The following is an 18,530-nucleotide window of genomic DNA, read 5'->3' on the forward strand; positions in this document are numbered from 1 at the left end:
ACATAATATAAAACCTTTAAAATTATACAAAACTTATATATTTTAATAATAATTCAAGAGTGGAGTTCTTTTTAGTGGGTGAGAAAATTACAAGCCTTTTTGTTTGAATATAGTGTCTCTTGCAAGTCCATTTCTTCCTTGCTTCATCAAACAAATGCCGTTGTACATTGTTTTCTAGATGGTGGATTTAACAAAAAAAAAAAACATAAATGTTTTTAAGAACATAATTAAAAAAGAAAAACACCTTACTTACTAGCACAATTCAGAAAATGAAAATGAAAAGGAAAAATATATTAAATAAATGGAATTTATGATACTAAACATGATTTCAATAGAAAAAAAAAGAGAAAAAATATTTTGAATAACGACTTGAATGTTGAAATTATATAAAATGAAATTAATAAAATCATGTTAAAATATTGGTTAATATGATTTTAGACAAATATTTATAGGTTTGTTCAGATATTAAGAAATCAATTTTGAATACATTATGAATTGAAATTACTTTTAAATATATTTTAATCGGTTAAGAACGGCTAAGAAATTATATCGAAATTTTACCACTAAACTATAACATGTTTATATCACGTGTTTATTTCTTTATAATTTCATAACATGTTTGGATCAATTATCTTAAGGTGTGCATTTTTTTTTTCATATCATATCAGGGTAAAATAACTAAAGAAAAAATATGTTTTTATCCCTAAAATTTCATGTAAAATTAGAAATAATTTCTGGTTAAAATTTGTGTACAATTTGATTCATGCACTTTTTAAAATATTAATTTTGGTTTTTTTTAATAGTGTGAAAGTTGATCTTACATGTATTCTTTAATTTTTATAAAATAAAATATTAGTTAATCACTAGTTTTAAAAAAATAAAAAAAGTTAAGAAACCTAACATATAGTGATACAAATAGTGAATATAGAGTGCAGAAAAAAAAAAACTCACCCAACGCCAATCTTTCAAATATTATTATTAATATTTTAATTATATTATATATTAGTAATAATAATATTATCAGTAATATATAAAATTATTATTATTATAATTAATATGATTATTATTATTATTATTACCAATAATACATAATATTAATATTATTATAATTAAAATAATAATAATATTATTATTAATAATAGGAAAATTGTGGCTGGGAGAATCTATTTGTATAGGGTTAAGTATGTTTTTAATCCTTGAATTTTGAATTAAAATTTTTATTGAAAATTTTAATATATTTTGGTCCTTAAACTTAAAAAATAAAAAAAATTAATTTTTTTAACCTAATTAGGTTAACTTTTTATTTATGTGTCAAACGCCTCTCATTTTAATTTTGAAATTGTTTAATCATTTGATATACATCCGATTCAAAATTTATCTCCGATTCAAAGTTTATGAACCATAACATATCAAAATGTTGGACAAAATTAAACTCTAATATTTACTAAAAGAGATTAAAAACATAATTAATCTCTCTATTATTTATATTTCTATTTGTTGGATTTTTAACTATTTTTTTAATTAATTATAAAAATCGTGACACTAGTATTTTATCTCATACAAGAATGAAACAACCATCGTTTGTTTCTTCAGATAAACTTAAACTGCCGTTGAAAAAATTAACAGTAAAATCAATATTTTTAAAAGTATAAAAACCAAAAAATTTTATCAACCGCGGTGAATTTTTATTTATTTGTTGTTTCCCATAGTTTCTTACTTTCCCTCTCGAACAAAATAAGTTTCAAATAAAATCTGGTGTACTCAACTCAGTTTTGTGCCTTCTCTCTAACTTCCTTCCGTAACGATTCTCATTGTCCCCCACCGTTGTTTTCGCCGACGCTCTCAAGCCTCCGACGAGCCCTAAGAAACCCTAGACGGCGCCACCGCATTCATCTCACTTGAACCTCAAAAGGTTTGAAACATCATTTCCATCTCTTTTATTCTTCTTTGGCTCGTCTCACCCACTCGTCTTATTGCTTCAATTTTCCCTTTGTTAGGAGAATCGCCCAAGAGTGCTGGCGAATCTCATTGCTTTGTTTTTCATTGTCGTTCATCGCCTGGTATGTCTCACGCCTCTTCTCATCTAACCCGTGTCTCCGTTCCTCGTCGTGTTTTGTTTTTTTTCATTCTAATCACTTGTGGTTCTGTTAGGATGAAAAAAAAAAAATGCTCCTTTGTTTGTATTCCAGCAATTACAACGCTGCGACGTTTTCCCTGGGGTTTGATGTTGATACTTACTCTTTTTAATTGTTGTTTAACGTTTTTTTTTTTTCAGAAACTGAGAAAAAGAGTACAAATGACAAAAAAGGATAATTAATAACACACATTCTCACTCACTTTTATATTGACTCACGATTTAACACGGTCCCTTCTTAATAATTTTGTCTAAGATATTTCCGCTACTCACCGAACCTGTTTGATAAAATGCCTCTTTAACTAGTTGTATTGTTGTGTTATTGCTTGAACATTCTGGATTCATTCAAACAAATTGGTGCTACTAATCACAATTGGGCGTGCTTTCATCATTTAGTTTTCGTTTTTGTGTTGTTTTGGTAGTATTCTGTTGGGTGGGCATGAATCCTCATTCCCATTATTTTCTGATTATCTTTCACTTTGTTTTTTGTTCCCAAATTTTCTCATTTTCTATTCTAATTTTTTTCTGTTGCTCTTCAATTGAAACCTACAAAGATGGCATTTACCAAGTTACTATTATTGTTGTCTTTTTCTGTTCTTGGTTTAAGACGAAAGAGAAATAAGTCTGAGAAGATGCTGATTTGATTTTTTTAGTTTTTAATTTTGGCTCACTGCTTGTACTTTATGATTTTTTTCATTGATTTCATTCAATTGCAGAATCAAAGAACCGGATAATGGCTGTGATGGGTAAGGCAAAAGAAGCAGGACTTCCATTGATGAAGTTGATTAAGTTGAGAGGGATGCCTATTTTGCAGCAATTGAATTTAGAGGAACGGCTGCTTCGAACCAGTTCAGATAATTGGTGCCTTATCAACGATGGAACAAATTCCCCTGCCATTGTAATGGGCTTGTCTGGGTATTTCTTTATACCTTTATTTAGAGTGTTCCCCTGTTTTTGAATCATAATCTGGTTCTACAAATATTCATATGTAACCGCTTCCCTCCCCCCCTCTCTTCCCTACCCAGCAAAGAAAATTTTATTTGACACGAATATCTATGTTTCCAGTTAATCTATTATTTGTACTCTGAAAGAATCTCCATGGAGTCTAATATGCAGATGCACCTGTATAAACAGAGAAGTTTATACGTTGAAAATAGGCTAGGTTTAGTACCAGTGTTGATTCCTACCCTATAGTGTAATTTTGTGACTTTGTACTATTTCGATGGACTAACTAGGGTACACGTCATTAATGGGCCTGTGTTTGGCTTGCTTAAAACACAACTCATTCAGGAAATATTTTGGAACAACTTTTCCCAAACTGATAAGTTTGGTTCAAACAAATTCCCACTAATGTTGACCATTTTCCTAAAATCACGTTTGTTCAATTTTCAAGACACCACCGGCAGTGGCGGTGGTGACACTGGCAACATTTTAGGTTTTAAGTGTGGCAGTGATGCACTTGAGGTACAGTACAAGGAGAACAGGAGTGCACTGCGACGATGATAGTGTATGGGAACATTTGATGAAAGGGAGGGGAACGGGGAAAACAGTAATGTTGTGTTTAACTTGTTAAAATCATTCACAGATTATGCGAATGTCAAGGTCTCACCTCCTCCATGGCGGTTGTTATTCATCGATCTTGTGGGAGTGTTGCATTCTCAGATATGAAAAATGCTTCAGACTGTTTTAATAGCACTAGTATCTAGCAAATGAATGCTATATTCCATAGGTTTATTGTTTTTATTCTTTATTTGTGTAAAGCCTCCTTCATTCCTCTTTCTCTCTTGATAATAATCGCCAAGGAAAAAAGTATGTAATTTCAATGTGTATACATAGGAAACTTTCAGAACTCGTCGAAGTCAAGCCTGTGTTGCAAGATCGTATACCCATTATCAAAAGGTTTACTGGGGGAGGAACTGTTGTTGTTGATCATGACACTATATTTGTTACGTTGATATGCAATAAAGATGCTGTTTCAAATGTGCAACCCTTTCCCCGCAGTATCATGTCATGGAGTGGTTTATTATACAGTGAAGTTTTTAAAGGGCTTGCTGATTTCCATCTCCGGGAGAATGGTACATTGATCGAGTCTTGTATCAATATGATTTTTACAGTATTTATGTGAGCATTATACTATCAAATTTTATGTTAGACGTCCAGAGGAAATTGATGGGCTGGACATGCGTGAGTGATTTGCATTATATAATGCTGGTTCTCATTAGTAGATTATCAATGAAACCTTGTGAAAGGATCAAAATTTGATTTGTTTCTTCACAATCGATGCATGCTATACGAGTTTAAGTTGTATTTTAATTCAATGGTAACAATTTTTTTATTTTCTTCCCCATCAAACTTGAATGTGGTACAGAAAGCATGCAAAACGATCAAGTTATTCTAGAAAGCATGCCAAAAGTGCAATTCCTGCCCTTCTGTCTACTTTTGTATATATTCTTTTATCACCTTCCACCTTCTCAACAAAACAATGCATTTAGGGAGCATTCAAAAGCTTCTGATTTTGCTTTTGAGAAGCAGATAGACTGATTCCATTGATTGATTTATAGTCTGGTTAAATTTAAACTTTTGTAATCTGTTTCATTAAACTTATAATCCGTTTCTAATTGGATTATTCTTTCCTTTTTGTGTAAAGATTATGTGTTTGGTGATCGCAAGTTTGGTGGTAATGCTCAGTCTATAACCAAGAATCGGTGGGTACACCACACATCATTTTTATGGGATTATGATGTCAAGAACATGTCTTATCTCAAGTTACCCGCAAAGGTTCCTCAGTACCGATTAGTAAGCTTATATTCTTTTTCCTTTTTCTGCACTGGAGTTCTTGACAAGTCCTGTGCTCATTATCTTCTTTTGGCTGGTTGTATGGTGCATGCCTTGCATAGTTTTTTATCAGATTATAAGGCTGTTGTCGTACACACATTTCTGATTAAGATGACTTGATGAAAAAACTTGGTTTGACACATATTAAAAAAGGAAGGTAAGATATTTTGGGATGATGTTGTATTCTTCTATCTGATGATACAATGCTACCTAATTTGTCTAGTCGAATAATAGCATAAAAGTGTATCCTGTTTGTGACCTTGACCTTCTGGCATATTAGATGTTCGAGTATATCTCATCTAGAAAAGGTAGCATGTGCAGAGACAAACAGTTGAATGAATTCGAATGAGAAATAAATGTTTCTTCATTTTGAATTGCATCCACTGCCTATTGGCATATCCGCTAATGTAATTACTTAAGTGAAATATTTCTATTCCTTTACATATTTTCTTGACTTCTATGATTACTGAATGTATATTATGTGAATAATTTTTGCCATGGATGATTTTAGGTGAACGAAAGTTGAATTATTTAGTCTCCATGATATCTTCATCGGCATTTTGCTCAAAATAGGAGTCTACTGCATTAAATGCCAGACCTCACTTATTTTCTGCTATTCTTGCGTGTTTCTGTATAATCTGGTGTGGGTTCTTCGTCTCCAGATGTTAGGACACATGGAGAAGGGAAATTAGTTAAGATAGTTAGAGTCAGTTACTTGAGCTGAACTGTTAGTTAGATATAAATAGGAAAAAAGGAGAGGAGAGGGGGAATGATAATTCTGTAGATTGAGCTTTAGCTCTTTGTGAAGAACCCTTGGAGGAGAGAGAGTGCTCTTGTATTTTGTGTTCTTTTCGGTCTATTCAACAAAGAATATTACTCTATTTCCTCTTTTCAATTCTGTGTTCCTATCACCAGATTTCATCAAACTTGCATGTTTTAAGTTTCTTTTGCTTCAGTTGTTTGTTTACCGATCCATATTAACATTTGATTGCTATGCTGCAGAGAAGAAGTCACATGGATTTTATTTGTCGAATGAAGGAGTATTTGCCTAGATCAGAATTTATCGAGAGAACCATTAAGGCTCTTGACAGCCAATTTTCGGTGAAATCCATTAGCTTGGAGTCCATAGATGTTCCCTCTGTTTCTGAATATGTTCATACCACTAAGCTTCTCACAGAGCAGGACATTCAGGAAACCTGCACTATTCAAACTTGAAAAAATAGTTGCAAGAGGTTTGGTAACAATATATAAGATATAATAATAAGGGGAATAGGATTCAACAATGGGTGAATTGAGTATGCTGTTGTGGAAATTTCATTCTCCTACTTCAGTGCTGATGAATATTGACTGCTGTGTTCTGATATTGTTGTACAATAGTTTTTCTTTTCTTTTCGACCATAATTTATTCTGGCCAAGTTGTTTTTTCTTTTGGTTAGATTATTTTCCATACTTTTAGTGAAAGATACTTTCTTTATTTTATTCTTTAGTTTCAATTTTTATATTATTTTTCAGAGACTAGTTTTGGTGTATACCTTTTTCCTCGACAATTTATTGGCTGTGCTAATCTTTTGTTGTTGAGTCATTACCTTTTGTTGGGTTTTAAAATGTTAGATTTGGCAGTATTGATGTTTGTGAAGTTGCAACTTTTTGATTGAGTTCATCATGCATTTGCCCAAGACATTTTTAGTTGTAATACTGATTCAATGTTTGTGCAGAGAACGGTGCTATATATATTTTATCTAACACACTGTTTACATTTTATTGAAGTTTATGTAAAATCTACTAAAATAAAAATGGATCACCCTCCTCTATGTTTGTAATAGATTGAATCCGATACGCACTTCGAAAAGTTGTCCATTATTAAAAAGGAAAATGGTTTGGCCTAAGCAAAAGAAGAGCATGCTTCGGTTGATGTTGAAACATGTTAAAATATCGGTTAATGTAATTTTAGAACAATTTATATGTTTAGTCCTATACTAAGAAATTAATTTCGAATCCATATTTAATTTTGAATTGAAACTAATTTCAAATATATTTTATGTGGGATGAAAATTGACATCGAATTTTACTACAAAACAATTTATACTGTGTGTATTTCTTTATACTCGTATTACATGTTTGGATTGATTATCCAAACAGTAGGATTTTTAATTTTTCATATCTCAAACATAAAACTATTGATTTTCTGAAATTTTTAAATGTTACAATGTTTTAAACACCGATGGTTGAGAAGAAAAATATACACAGGCAATATTTTTTGGCGAAACTCAATTCTTTTTTCAACTACCAAACATTTGGGTCTAAGAACTAAAATGAAATAAATTGCAAATCGCAAGTAAAATAGAAATGATCTCCAACTGTATTTATTTATTGTAGTTATCGAACCATTTTTTTCGTTGACAGGTGCTATTATAACGAATTGTAGATATTTTTTTGGAGTAAATGGGCTTTCAATTAAACATGTATTATAAGTCAATAAACATTGAAAATTCATTATCTATTTCAATACTAAAAAGATATCATCAACAAAATATCAGTTTCTTTCCTTTCAACATACAAATAATGTATTTTACATTGTTAAATAATCGTTTAATATACTGGAAATAATCTTAATATTTTTTTATTACACCATAAATGAACTTGTTACCCAAACATAAAAACTGGTACAACATTGTGTTAGATAATTAAACCTATCGCTTTACCAAACTCCATTATGCTAATTTGATCATTACCAAATTTACTATCATCCTTCATTTATTGACATTAAATTAAACTACATAATAGACCATTTATAAAATGATATTTCTATTGACATTTTCAATTACCCTGCTAACATTCGTAGAGTGAATACATCATCCCAACAATATTTTGTTGACTAAATCATCTCACCACCTTCTACTCAACAACAAATTAATTAGCAAATAACATTTTTTCACATAAAAACAAGCTATTGTTAGGTCAAATTGCATTTGGCAAGTGAAGAGAAAATAACACCGACAAACTATTAGGTATCACCCCACCCCACTAATAAATCGCTTCTTAGAAGTTTCTTATTTTAGTGTATAATAAATAAACATATAAAAACACAAGGATGTGATAATGTGATAAGTAAATCACATGAGAAGAGAAGGAGAAATTCAATTTTATGTTATTAGTTTGATATATCTACTCACAGTACCCTAGATTGCACGTGAAGACAATTAACAACACTGTGATTTACTTAAAATTTGGCTAATCATGCATCGATAGAGACAATAGGAAGTCAACTATTAATTTACATGTCTTTTGTCATTCATATAATTTTGCTAATCCATGTGTTGCTTTTTATTTTATTACTATTATTATTATACTAGTAAAAGTTGGCAAAAACTCATAATTGATCCATGCAGGAAGATGCAGATAACACCTCCCTTTCATTTGTTCCAGACTCAAATTTTACATTTGATGCGCAAAATAACCAAACACTTTATTTATTAGCACAATTCACAATTTTCCATTTTGAAAACATATAAAATAAAATTGAAGGGATAAAAATAACAGCAACACAGTGGCCAAAATCCTAATTCTGTGAAAAAACATAAACCAGTGGTTGAAGTGTTCTGGTTTTTGGTTCTATTTAAGGTTTTGGAGGATGTGTTGGAGTCGGTGAAGGAGGGGTGAAAATATACCCATTCTTTGGATTGATATTTGGCTGTGGATCAGCATAATCTTCAATCTCATACTTCACTATTCTGCGAATGGGAAAATCCTGAAGCAAAAACACACATTCTCATTTAACACTCTTCTCCATAACCCAAAACAAAACTATCAACAGATTCAAATTTTAATTTATTTCTCCATTTTCATCACAGAGATAAATGCACCCTTTACTCTAAAACACCCAAATTTGGATACAGTTAATACAAATCAGTAAAGTTCTTTTTAGTAGGTAAAAAGAAGACTAAACGATCAATTTGACATCGTTAACCTAATTGGTTGAAGAGAAAACACTTATAATTTAATAGTAAAATAATAACCAATAGTGTGTTAAATTGTTCTTCGAAAAAGTATCATGATAACAAAATACCTCATAACACTTAATTATAAAGAGTAACAATTCAGAGATTTTTAACAATACCAAACAGAAAAGAAAAGAAAAGGTTAACAAAAGAAACCACTGTTGATAAAGGAACCGTATGTACCTGATGGGTCTCCATCATTGCCACCCGGCCGAATCCTTAAAATTCACAAGAAAAAAACATAAACATCAGAACAACCATGGAATGAAACAAAGGAGAAAACCGAAACAGAGCATAGAGAGTTAGAAATGGCGTACCGTGATGAAAAGAGAGAAAGAGAAGGGAAGAAAGAAGAAGAAGCATGAGAAAACGTGAGTGAGGCATCAATGGTTTATGCAGAAGAAAGGGAGAGAGTGTTTGAAAAAGAGTGAAAAAAGGTGAGTGTGTGTGAGAGTGCAGAGTATAAATATGAGCGTAGGAATGCGAAAAGAGCAATAATTTTAGGAACCGACTTTGGGTTAAGGTGAGATCCAACCATACTTAAGAGTTACGAAACTCTGCGTCTTTTCTTTGGTTAGTTCTAAATGCAAAAGTGATAACAAACACCGCAATAACTGTAGATTCCGCTATTTTTGTCAATTAACACCATTCGGGCGGCTTCTTCTACTTATTATTTACATATCCTCACAAACACTTTTATAATTTTTTATTATTAATATTAATTCTATTATTAATCATGATCTTTCGATGGCATTAATTTTGATTAAATATATTCAAATAATATTAAATAAAAAGGTTTAATATGTTTTTTAGTCTCTTAACTTTCAGTGAATAGTGAATTCTGTAATTAGTCTATTTTAAAATTTTGAACCAATTTAGTCTTTCATATTTTAAAATACGTGAATTTAGTCATTTTAATCAAATTTTGTTAGGTTTATTTGATGTTTTATATACACTTTAGGATTGTATTTGAGTTGTTTATATTATTTGACACATATTTGTTTTAATGTTAAGTCAAATATTAATGTGAAACGCGCTTGAAATATCAAATAAATTTAACAAAATTTGATTAAAATGACTAAATTCACGTATTTCGAAAGATGGAAGACTAAATTGATCCAAAATTTTGAAATAAACTAATTTCAAAATTCATTAAAAGTTAAGAGATAAAAAATATATTTAACCCTAAATAAAACATATTTCGACAAGTTAAGTTAAATATAAGGGACATGGCACGGTGTGAGATGTTCACCACATAATGGCATCTGAAGCCATGCTTGAATCTTGCACCACAAACTGTGATTCCAACGAGACAACTTTGGAGAACTTTTGCAAGTTAGCTTCTTTTCAGTTCCTTTGCCATGCTTTTCTAATAAATTAATTTACATATATGATAAAGAAACATAATCTTAGTAGTATTTTAGTTGGGTTTGGAATCCTTAAAACCATTAAAGTTAATGGAGATTTGCATTTAACTAACACATAACAATGGGCTACTTTTGGTTCGCAATAAATAAAGGGGTTTTCCACTAACAAAAGTTAGTATAAAATGTGGCCTTTCACATTTTGGCCCAAGTGGGATTCACTTTCTATAGACTACCTTATTCTTCCACTAACAAAAGTTACTACTCTTGTTCATTTTTTTAGTATTTTTTTTTTCTTTTAGGTTAAAAAGATGCACGAAATTCATATTATGTTTAACTTGACAAAATTAAATGCGAATATTGTTTAATAGATTTTTAAGTAAGGTAGGTTGATTAATATGAATATGTTTTTCTTGTCTTTATACTCATCACTATATCAAAATAAGTCATTCTTATTTTATTTAATATTTTATTTTAAAATTGATGTAATTATACTTTTTTTATCATTTTATAAAATTGAAGAAGATAAAAATATATGATATTTCGACATTGATAATATCATATTTTATTCTATTTTTCATAAAAAAAGTTATTTAATCATTTATATTGAAAAGAAATTGAAGTTTAATTTAGAAATGAAAATTAATAATAATTAAAAGATATACAAGGTTATTGTAAAGGTTTGAAGGGTGATGATATTGTAAAAATATTATTAATGAAATAAATATCTAATAGCACTTAAAATTATAAGAAAATATGTTTAATTATTCTAAAAGATGTGTAATTTTAACTTGCGCTAGAAGCTTCACTTATTTCACTATCTTGTTTTATTTTGCTAACTTCTTCATTATTTCTTTCTTTTATCACTTATTGAAGAATTTGTATGTATATATGACAAAGTGTATTAAGGGCGATCCTATTGTTGATCATTGGATGTTCTGCTGATTGTGAGGGATGAGTTCTGCACTTCCAAGGTGAGCTTCATCACAACATAAAAATTCTTAAATAAAATAAGATGTTAAAGCAAAGAGTAATTTAATACAAACTCTTTGTTTTGTTTGGATGTCAAAAGCTACCTTAACAAAAAGTTACCCTAAATCAACCGTCCCTAGCAAATGTCAAACAAGTTTAATTGTTTGTTTCCAAGAAGTTCCAATGAAGAATAACTTTAGAGGCAGATAAAAAAAGATGAGTGAGTACCTCAAGTCTCTTTGGTACAAATTCTTCAATTCCTTTGAACCTTAAAAATGGAAGCATTCTGGTTTGTTCTATGATTAGGCTTCAAGCCCCTTCAGGGAAGTACTTCTCAAAGACTATCTAGTTATTTCCCTTTTTTCTGTCAGTAAAAATTCTTTATATAACAATCAGATTTTCTGTCATAGAGACGAAACTCTCGTTCAATGATAACAATATGTGGATTATAAACAAAAGGTCAATGAAAAGCATCAAGGTTACATTCTGAAACAAAGAAACCAGAACAAAAAGTTCAATTTGAACTCCCGTTCTTATTCTTATTTATCCACATATAAGGTCAAGAAAACAAACTCACTATACTATGTACTTATATATATATATACACACATGAACTAAGAACACCATTTAAATAAAAGGGAAGAAGGTAAAACTGCCTAGAAGTCACCTAAGAAAAGGTATGAAGAACCATCTTGATCTTTCTTCAGTTGGCTGACAACAGAACTAACTCTTCTTACAAACAAAGTTGGTGAACCAATGCGGCTTTACAATTTGTGTTTCCCTCAGGACCGGTTGAACACTGCCAAATCAGTTTGCTGCACCTAAAAACACAATCACTAGTTTATATCAGCTACATGGCTATGAGGTCTCATGAAAGTTAAGTGACCTTGACAATGCTGCAGGATTGGCCTGCAATACTGGTGAGGCATGCATTGAATGGTTTTTCTCATCAAGCTTTGAAGGGAAGCCTTTAAAGAGTGTTTCCCTTGGAACTGAATCAGCCTTGTCAGTTTTAATCCCCAGTGTTGTCCATATAGTGCTTTTTGCTGCTTCTCCAGAGTCATCAATCCTTAGAGTTTTTGGAACCCACAGGCACTTCTCTTTGTTGTTTTCTTTGTTGTGTCCATCCTCACTACCACCAGATTCATTTGGTTTCAGAATGTTGTCTTCCCTTGAATGTTTACCCAAGGTTGGTGAGTTAGGGCCAGAGTTTGAAGTTGCACCGTTCGGCGAGGACGGTTGTGCTACCCATGGGATGTTCCATGCACCAGACACAGCACAGCCCCAATAAGCTGCTGCAGGATAGAGTGGCATGGCGAATCCGGGAGGACCGAAAGCAGGAGGTGGTACTGGAGAACTCCACTGTACTGGATTCCATGGAATAGGCCAAGAGTTACCGGTAAAGTAAGGAACCTGTGGTGGGAAACGATGGCAGTTTGGCATAGCTTGTTCTTGGGCTCCATTGATGCTTGCACCTTCCACTGACTTTGTGGAGGTAACTGAAGATTTATTGGATAGATCATCTCCTTTTTCTCCACTGGCATGTGGAACTGGAACTTTTAGTTCTTCAGGTTTATGAAATCCATTTCTTGCATAGTTGTGCACGGTTTTATCAGCAAGGTTCAAAACCGATGCCATTGATTCACACAAGGGTGTATCAGATCCAAATGTAAGGACTGCCCCATTGCATTTCAAGGAAGGATGATACGCTGCATTTGGCAAGTCTATTTGAGGATTCTGGGGTGCAGCCTCAGAAACAGTTATCTGGCGGTAGTGAGAAGTAGAGCTCTTGTTCTTCCTGCGACCAGCACCTACAGGAACATTCCTCATAGTTCCCCCAGCAGTCCAGTATCTCTGGCAGTTCTTGCAGAAGTGACGGGGTTGGTTGACATTGTAATTATTGTAGTAGCAGAACTTGGTATCCATACTATTACAGCGGGGACATGGAAGTATTTTGTCTGGTTTTTTGAGGTTCTTATCCTGTGATTTACTTGTCTCGCTTAGTTCTTCTTCAGTTTTTGAAGTTTTCAATGTAGTGGTCTCCTTGTCAGTGGGTACAGTAATGGATTCTTCACAGGTTCCTGAGGCGGAATCTGGATTGTTGATCTCTTCAAATGATTGGGTTGGGACTTCCTTCTTATCTTCAGCTGGTTTTTCTCCCAGTGAGTCCTGGATTCATGAAAACCCTACTAAGTATATTGCTATTCATTGATTTTTATCATGAACAATGTAACAATCAAAAGGATATCAGAACACAAACATATTTGTGCCTTCTGCAAGTAAATACAATCATCCCAAGTCAGCCATGATAAACATTAAAAACTAAAGCTTACTTATTATGCAGATTAAAAAGACTTAAGAAAATATAAATATAACTACATTGAATTGCACTACACATGAGAGGAGCACTGCATTAGAAGAAAACATTGCATGGAAGGCTACTTCATTAGAAGAAAACAAAATTCGAGCAGCACTACACAAAAAACACACCATGGAATTTACTTCAGAATCGTTGCTCAGGCAATAAATTATATTTCAGTAAATATATCGCTGGCCTCATTTTCCCATCAGCCGTATGGAATCCATGGAGCAACATCAACTGTCAAAATCTATTTTTATATATTCTATCCGCAAATCAAACATTTTATTCAATTTTCTTAAAAAGGTTGATGCTGGAAATATAATCATCTAATGCTGGCTCAAACCAAGAGAAAAAGAGTACGACTGAAATTTTCGAAGTTGAAACTTGCAGAAAAGAAACAAAGCACGGAGATCCTGAGGAGACCACTCGTTGTTCACCTTTTGTGAGACAGAACAGAACAGAACATGAATTACAAATAAGACGAAACTAATCATGGATGTAAAAAAAGAGTGAATTAAACAATGAAATCCAAGACAGAAAAACAGAGAAAATTTACTGATGATGTTACAGTGGAAGGAAATTAACTCATGATGGTACCAAGGCTATTTCAATTCTTCTTCTCGATTTTTCAAAATCCATACAAATGTTAGAACTCAAATAGAAAAATACTTTTCACAAACATGCGGTCATAACTAAGTAAGAAGAACCAAAAGAATCCTGTGAAAATGAATGATTTATCGTCACACAGATATAAAGAAAGAAAGAATGACTTCGATGTTTTAAAGCATGAATGTAACAAGGTTTTGAAATCTAGAAAGCACAAAAGAGACCGAATTCTCAAATATGGCTAAATCCATGTTTCAATCTCAGAACCTGGCAGTATCAGACTAACCAAACTACTGAAGAACAAATCCTAATGTCTATCTCGTATAAAATCAATCGTTTTTCTTTTTATTCAAAACTTTCACTTTGTGTTTCAAACACAAAATAAACCAATCCAAACATACACCCAGAATTCTCTTGAACCACCAAAAAAATCAAGCTTCAGTAAGTCAAAAACAACAGTAGAACCACCGAATGGGGATTGGAAATTTAAAACAAACCACCAAATTACTCCCCAGATTGAAACAAACCCCACAAAAACCAATTAAACACTGAACTCTTCAAAAAACATCAATAACAGAACAAAACTTCAGAAACTACAACACAGGCCAGAAAACCAAGTCAACGGAATCTTCAATGCCTGAGCCAAATTAATTTTTTCAACATTTCAAATAAAGGGTGACGCTCAAAATAAGAAATTCTGAAACCCCAAAATCTGCATACCTTGTCCACAACACCCTCCTCTCGCGTATGAGACTCCCTGGAGGAGTTGGAGGAAAAAGAAGCATGGCTGTGTTCAAGACTGTCATCAACAAGGTCACCGGAAGACGAAGCCGGAGCTCCGGCGGATCCAGTCGGAATCTCCGACAAGGGGATCGTCTTCCCGAAGAGCTTGATCGTGGGGTCTTTTGGCTCCGACATTTGTGCTAATAAAAAAAGAATCTTTTATTTTTGTATTTGTCTGAAAGGGGAAAAAAAGATAAAAACTGTAAAAGGTTAGAGAGAGAAAGGGAAAAAGTGTAGATAGAGAGAGAATGGGTGTGACACGTTGTGTGAGAGTGTGGTTGATTGTGCGTTTTGTTGTTGATCCGGTGAAGCAGGTAGGAGTGCCACATCAGAAGCTACCTGCAATTTGAGCCACAAGCTTCTTTGTGGCCTTAAAAAGATCTTTCTTTTTCTTACTTTTTGCTTCTCTTTTCTCTCTCTCCTTTGCTTTCTCCTTTCTCATGCTTAACCAAATGTGCACACACACAGACACACACGTTTGGGTATATCTATGTATGACTCTGCGTGTCTCTGTCCGATCCTAGTTTCCACCAACACATTCCTTCCTAATACTTCTTTACTTTACTTGCTTTTCAACTTCTTTTTTTTATTAATGCACCCTGCAAATGCTCAAAACTTTAACACAACTTGCACTTTTCTCCCAAGATAACCACCACTTGTTTTGCATACCATGTTTACGACTCCTTTCAACTTCGAAATTTGGATTGTGAAAAAAAAAAATTAAATGTTTAAGTTCTGGCCTTTGGCTAATTCATAAAAATGAATTTGAGATATGCTTGTTTAACTTAATTAATATTCGGTTAAATAGGTTTTTGTCCCTTAATTTTTAGAGAATTTTGAAACTTTAAATTAATTTAATCTTTCATCTTTTGAAGTACGTAAATTTAGTTCTTTTGATCAAACTTTGTTAGATTTATATAATGTTTTATACGCATTTCAGACTTGTATTTAAATTGTTTATATTGTTTGACACATTTTTGTTTTAATGTTAAGTCAAATACTATTATAAAATGCATTTGAAATATCAAATAAACTTAACAAAATTTGATTAAAATGATTAAATTCACGTATTTCAATAAATAAATGACTAAATTAGTCTAAAATTTTAAAATGGACTAATTTCAAAATTCAGTGAAAGTTAAAGGATAAAAACATATATTAACCCTTTAATATTTAACTATATTTGTAAAGAAAATGTAAATTTATCAGTGGTTCAGTGTTGGACTATTATATTTCATTACTCAGTTGATGAAAAAAAAAAGCATAACTTATTGGTTATTAAAAAAGAAATTTCAAATTCAAAGTCCATTTAACCAACATTTTGGTACTCTAAAGGAATAAGTTGTTCATTATGGTTTTTAATATAATTTTTTAAGGTTTGGATTTGATTCTTTTAATTTAAATATCAAAAGTAATTTCAAAGTTGTACTTTTTATTTTTATTAACTAAATGAATGAGTTTAAATTAATATTGACTTGAGATTAAATAACACAATTAATTATTTATATATTTTTTTAGACTTTACTATTTCACCATTGTAACGTTCCAAATAAATAGATAAAAATTCATTTAATAAAAACGCTATATACATAATATTCGGAGGGTACGAAGATTTGGAATATGAAGTACTCCGTACCCCAACATATCCATAAACATAAAAGAGGCCTCACATGGCCCAAAACATAAAAATACTAACGAACTAATAGTAATGAGTCTAGTATAGACAAGAAAACATAGCAAATAAATTCTTTAGCGATGGGATCGTCCAGTCCATCAAGCTGTAGTATTCCTATCATCATTACCATTGCCAGGGGTTCTCCCATCTGCTCATATCAATAAAATCGATGATCATCGCAATAGGAGAAGAACCACATACAAGACAACCAAACACACAAATAGGATAAGCTAGAGTAAAGAAATCTTGTGCCACAACAGTCAACATGCAATTTCAAAATAAAAAATGAATAACCGACATTCACACATGGATTACCAACATTATTTAAGACTCCCAAAACTTCACTATCCGGATACGCATAATGAGGCACCACCACGTGGCCGTGGAATTATGTCCTAGCAGTGAGGCGTCACCACGAGGCCTTCGCGGAATTACACCTTTACAAGAGGCACCACCACGTGGCCTATGTGGAATTACGTCCTGGCCTTGAGGCACCACCACGATACTCGCGTGGAATTACGTCCTTATGTTAAGGCACCACCATGAACTCCCATCACGAGGTTCATGAAATTAAGTCCAATAGGTAAGGCACCACTAGGGACTCCCATTAGGAAGGTCCATGGAATTACGTCCAACAGATGAGGCGCCACCAAGAGCTCTCACTACAAGAGTCATGGAATTACGCCCTACCCACACTTTATACGTGTTCCACCCACCCACCAATCAGGAAGTTCCCATAACATCAATATCATGTATAAACAACAATTCATACAACTCATGCTTTCCAATTCATGCCCAACAAAGCAACATACCATTTCCATCTCAAACTCACATATAAATCATGGCATCATCCCGTACCCTCCTAGTAAAGCATTTAAATCAGACAAGCTAGTCACACACCAGTGGACCATTCAACAATAGCACCCAAACCTGCCCGCAATCTCGCTCAAGCTAACAGGTCTCGCTCAGGCGAGAGAGACCCTCTCGCTCAAGCGAAACCCTTCTCGCCTAGGCGAGAGCGCAATAGGGAAACAATGGTTCTGCGATGTCTCGCCCAAGCGAGCCTCATCTCGCCTAAGCGAGACTGCACCTCTCTCAAAAAGAAACCAGGTCGCCTGAGCGACTGCTCACACAGAAATGCTTGGGCGAGCCTCTATTAGTCTCGCCTAGGCGAGGCATGCTCGTTTGGGCGAGAAAACCAGTGCCCGCCACTGCTCATTCACACAACAGACATGCAAACACCAAACCCAAAGACCACAACGACATTTTCATCAAATCACAGTAGCACACAGTCCACGAAATCATACAATAATATTAGAGCAAGCTAAAAATGACTAGACACACAGACCCTAGCTTCCCTTACCTGGAAAAAGGGCTTATACGAGGCCTCGACACCAACTGCGAAGTGCAACAGTCCGAGAAGTAGTCTCAGAAACTGAAAGGACAGCGAGTCAGCGAAAGAACAAAGTTATTATGGAACCCTAAAAGGAAGTACACGAAAATAAGCTTCAGGGAGTACAATTACAAGCTTAAGAAACACTTACACGGAGTGAAAGACAAAACTGAGCTCGAGAAATCTTTGGCCAAGATCAGAGTCAAGCCCTAACAGAGCGTTCTGAAAGGAGGGGGCAGCGTTTAGGGTTCTGTTTTGCAAGAATGAATCAAAATTGGAAACCCTAACAGCTTTAGGGCCTTAACACCCTATGGGTCAGCCCTTAGGCCCAACAGATTAAGGTCAGTCCTTAAACATTAAGGCAGAAAATAAAACTGGGCCTTACAACCATGTTGTTTTTTAAAATTA

At 33.2% G+C, this 18,530-nt stretch overlaps 3 protein-coding genes and 1 long non-coding RNA gene across 7 annotated transcripts; 1 reads left to right on the forward strand and 3 right to left on the reverse strand.

The window, feature by feature from the left end:
- Positions 1 to 1,716: 1,716 nt before the first annotated feature.
- On the forward strand, positions 1,717 to 6,487 carry LOC114183679 (Biotin/lipoate A/B protein ligase family). 3 transcript variants are annotated; one of them, XM_028070784.2, is made up of 6 exons: positions 1,717 to 1,912; positions 1,998 to 2,060; positions 2,851 to 3,049; positions 3,971 to 4,209; positions 4,782 to 4,930; positions 5,972 to 6,487. In XM_028070784.2, exons 3-6 carry the CDS (start codon positions 2,868 to 2,870, stop codon positions 6,182 to 6,184), a joined length of 783 nt encoding a protein of 260 aa, XP_027926585.1. In that variant the 5' UTR covers positions 1,717 to 1,912; positions 1,998 to 2,060; positions 2,851 to 2,867; the 3' UTR covers positions 6,185 to 6,487. The 3 variants fall into 3 exon arrangements, with proteins under 3 accessions (XP_027926585.1, XP_027926586.1, XP_027926587.1); XM_028070785.2 differs by lacking the exon at positions 1,998 to 2,060 and having other exon boundaries at positions 1,727 to 1,912; XM_028070786.2 differs by lacking the exons at positions 1,717 to 1,912; positions 1,998 to 2,060 and adding an exon at positions 2,259 to 2,552.
- A 1,915-nt stretch (positions 6,488 to 8,402) lies between these two features.
- On the reverse strand, positions 8,403 to 9,540 carry LOC114185726 (uncharacterized). Its single transcript, XM_028073604.2, has 3 exons — positions 9,285 to 9,540; positions 9,151 to 9,185; positions 8,403 to 8,717 (listed from the first exon to the last, which is right to left on the reverse strand). Exons 1-3 carry the CDS (start codon positions 9,349 to 9,351, stop codon positions 8,586 to 8,588), a joined length of 234 nt encoding a protein of 77 aa, XP_027929405.1. The 5' UTR covers positions 9,352 to 9,540; the 3' UTR covers positions 8,403 to 8,585.
- Positions 9,541 to 11,787: 2,247 nt separating this feature from the next.
- Positions 11,788 to 15,511, reverse strand: LOC114183175 (cyclic dof factor 2-like). 2 transcript variants are annotated; one of them, XM_085672951.1, is made up of 3 exons: positions 15,394 to 15,511; positions 14,992 to 15,194; positions 11,788 to 13,472 (listed from the first exon to the last, which is right to left on the reverse strand). In XM_085672951.1, the coding sequence occupies exons 1-3, from the start codon at positions 15,494 to 15,496 to the stop codon at positions 12,162 to 12,164; spliced, it is 1,617 nt and encodes a 538-aa protein (XP_085529077.1). In that variant the 5' UTR covers positions 15,497 to 15,511; the 3' UTR covers positions 11,788 to 12,161. The 2 variants fall into 2 exon arrangements, with proteins under 2 accessions (XP_085529077.1, XP_027925899.1); XM_028070098.2 differs by having other exon boundaries at positions 14,992 to 15,412.
- Positions 15,512 to 16,640: 1,129 nt separating this feature from the next.
- Positions 16,641 to 18,413, reverse strand: LOC114183226 (uncharacterized). The gene is made up of 3 exons (XR_003604315.2): positions 18,274 to 18,413; positions 18,093 to 18,164; positions 16,641 to 16,877 (listed from the first exon to the last, which is right to left on the reverse strand). It is a non-coding gene; the product is annotated as an uncharacterized LOC114183226 (long non-coding RNA).
- Positions 18,414 to 18,530: the final 117 nt, after the last annotated feature.

The sequence above is a fragment of the Vigna unguiculata genome, chromosome 5 (assembly GCF_037176805.1).
Source record: "Vigna unguiculata cultivar grain cowpea cultivar isolate G323 ecotype 2 chromosome 5, ASM3717680v1, whole genome shotgun sequence".
NCBI classification, from domain to species: Eukaryota; Viridiplantae; Streptophyta; class Magnoliopsida; order Fabales; family Fabaceae; genus Vigna; species Vigna unguiculata.

Coding starts and splice junctions, on each gene's coding strand:
- LOC114183679 (XM_028070784.2), top strand. CDS start 2,868: ATGGCTGTGATGGGTAAGGCAAAAGAAGCAGGACTTCCATTGATGAAG. Junction 4,210..4,781: donor TTTCCATCTCCGGGAGAATG/GTACATTGATCG, acceptor TTTTGTGTAAAG/ATTATGTGTTTGGTGATCGC. Junction 4,931..5,971: donor AGGTTCCTCAGTACCGATTA/GTAAGCTTATAT, acceptor GCTATGCTGCAG/AGAAGAAGTCACATGGATTT.
- LOC114185726 (XM_028073604.2), bottom strand. CDS start 9,351: ATGCCTCACTCACGTTTTCTCATGCTTCTTCTTCTTTCTTCCCTTCTC. Junction 9,186..9,284: donor CTTTCTCTCTTTTCATCACG/GTACGCCATTTC, acceptor GTGAATTTTAAG/GATTCGGCCGGGTGGCAATG. Junction 8,718..9,150: donor CAATGATGGAGACCCATCAG/GTACATACGGTT, acceptor TTTTTGCTTCAG/GATTTTCCCATTCGCAGAAT.
- LOC114183175 (XM_085672951.1), bottom strand. CDS start 15,496: ATGAGAAAGGAGAAAGCAAAGGAGAGAGAGAAAAGAGAAGCAAAAAGT. Junction 15,195..15,393: donor GCTTGTGGCTCAAATTGCAG/GTAGCTTCTGAT, acceptor TTTTTTTATTAG/CACAAATGTCGGAGCCAAAA. Junction 13,473..14,991: donor AGGAGGGTGTTGTGGACAAG/GTATGCAGATTT, acceptor TCATGAATCCAG/GACTCACTGGGAGAAAAACC.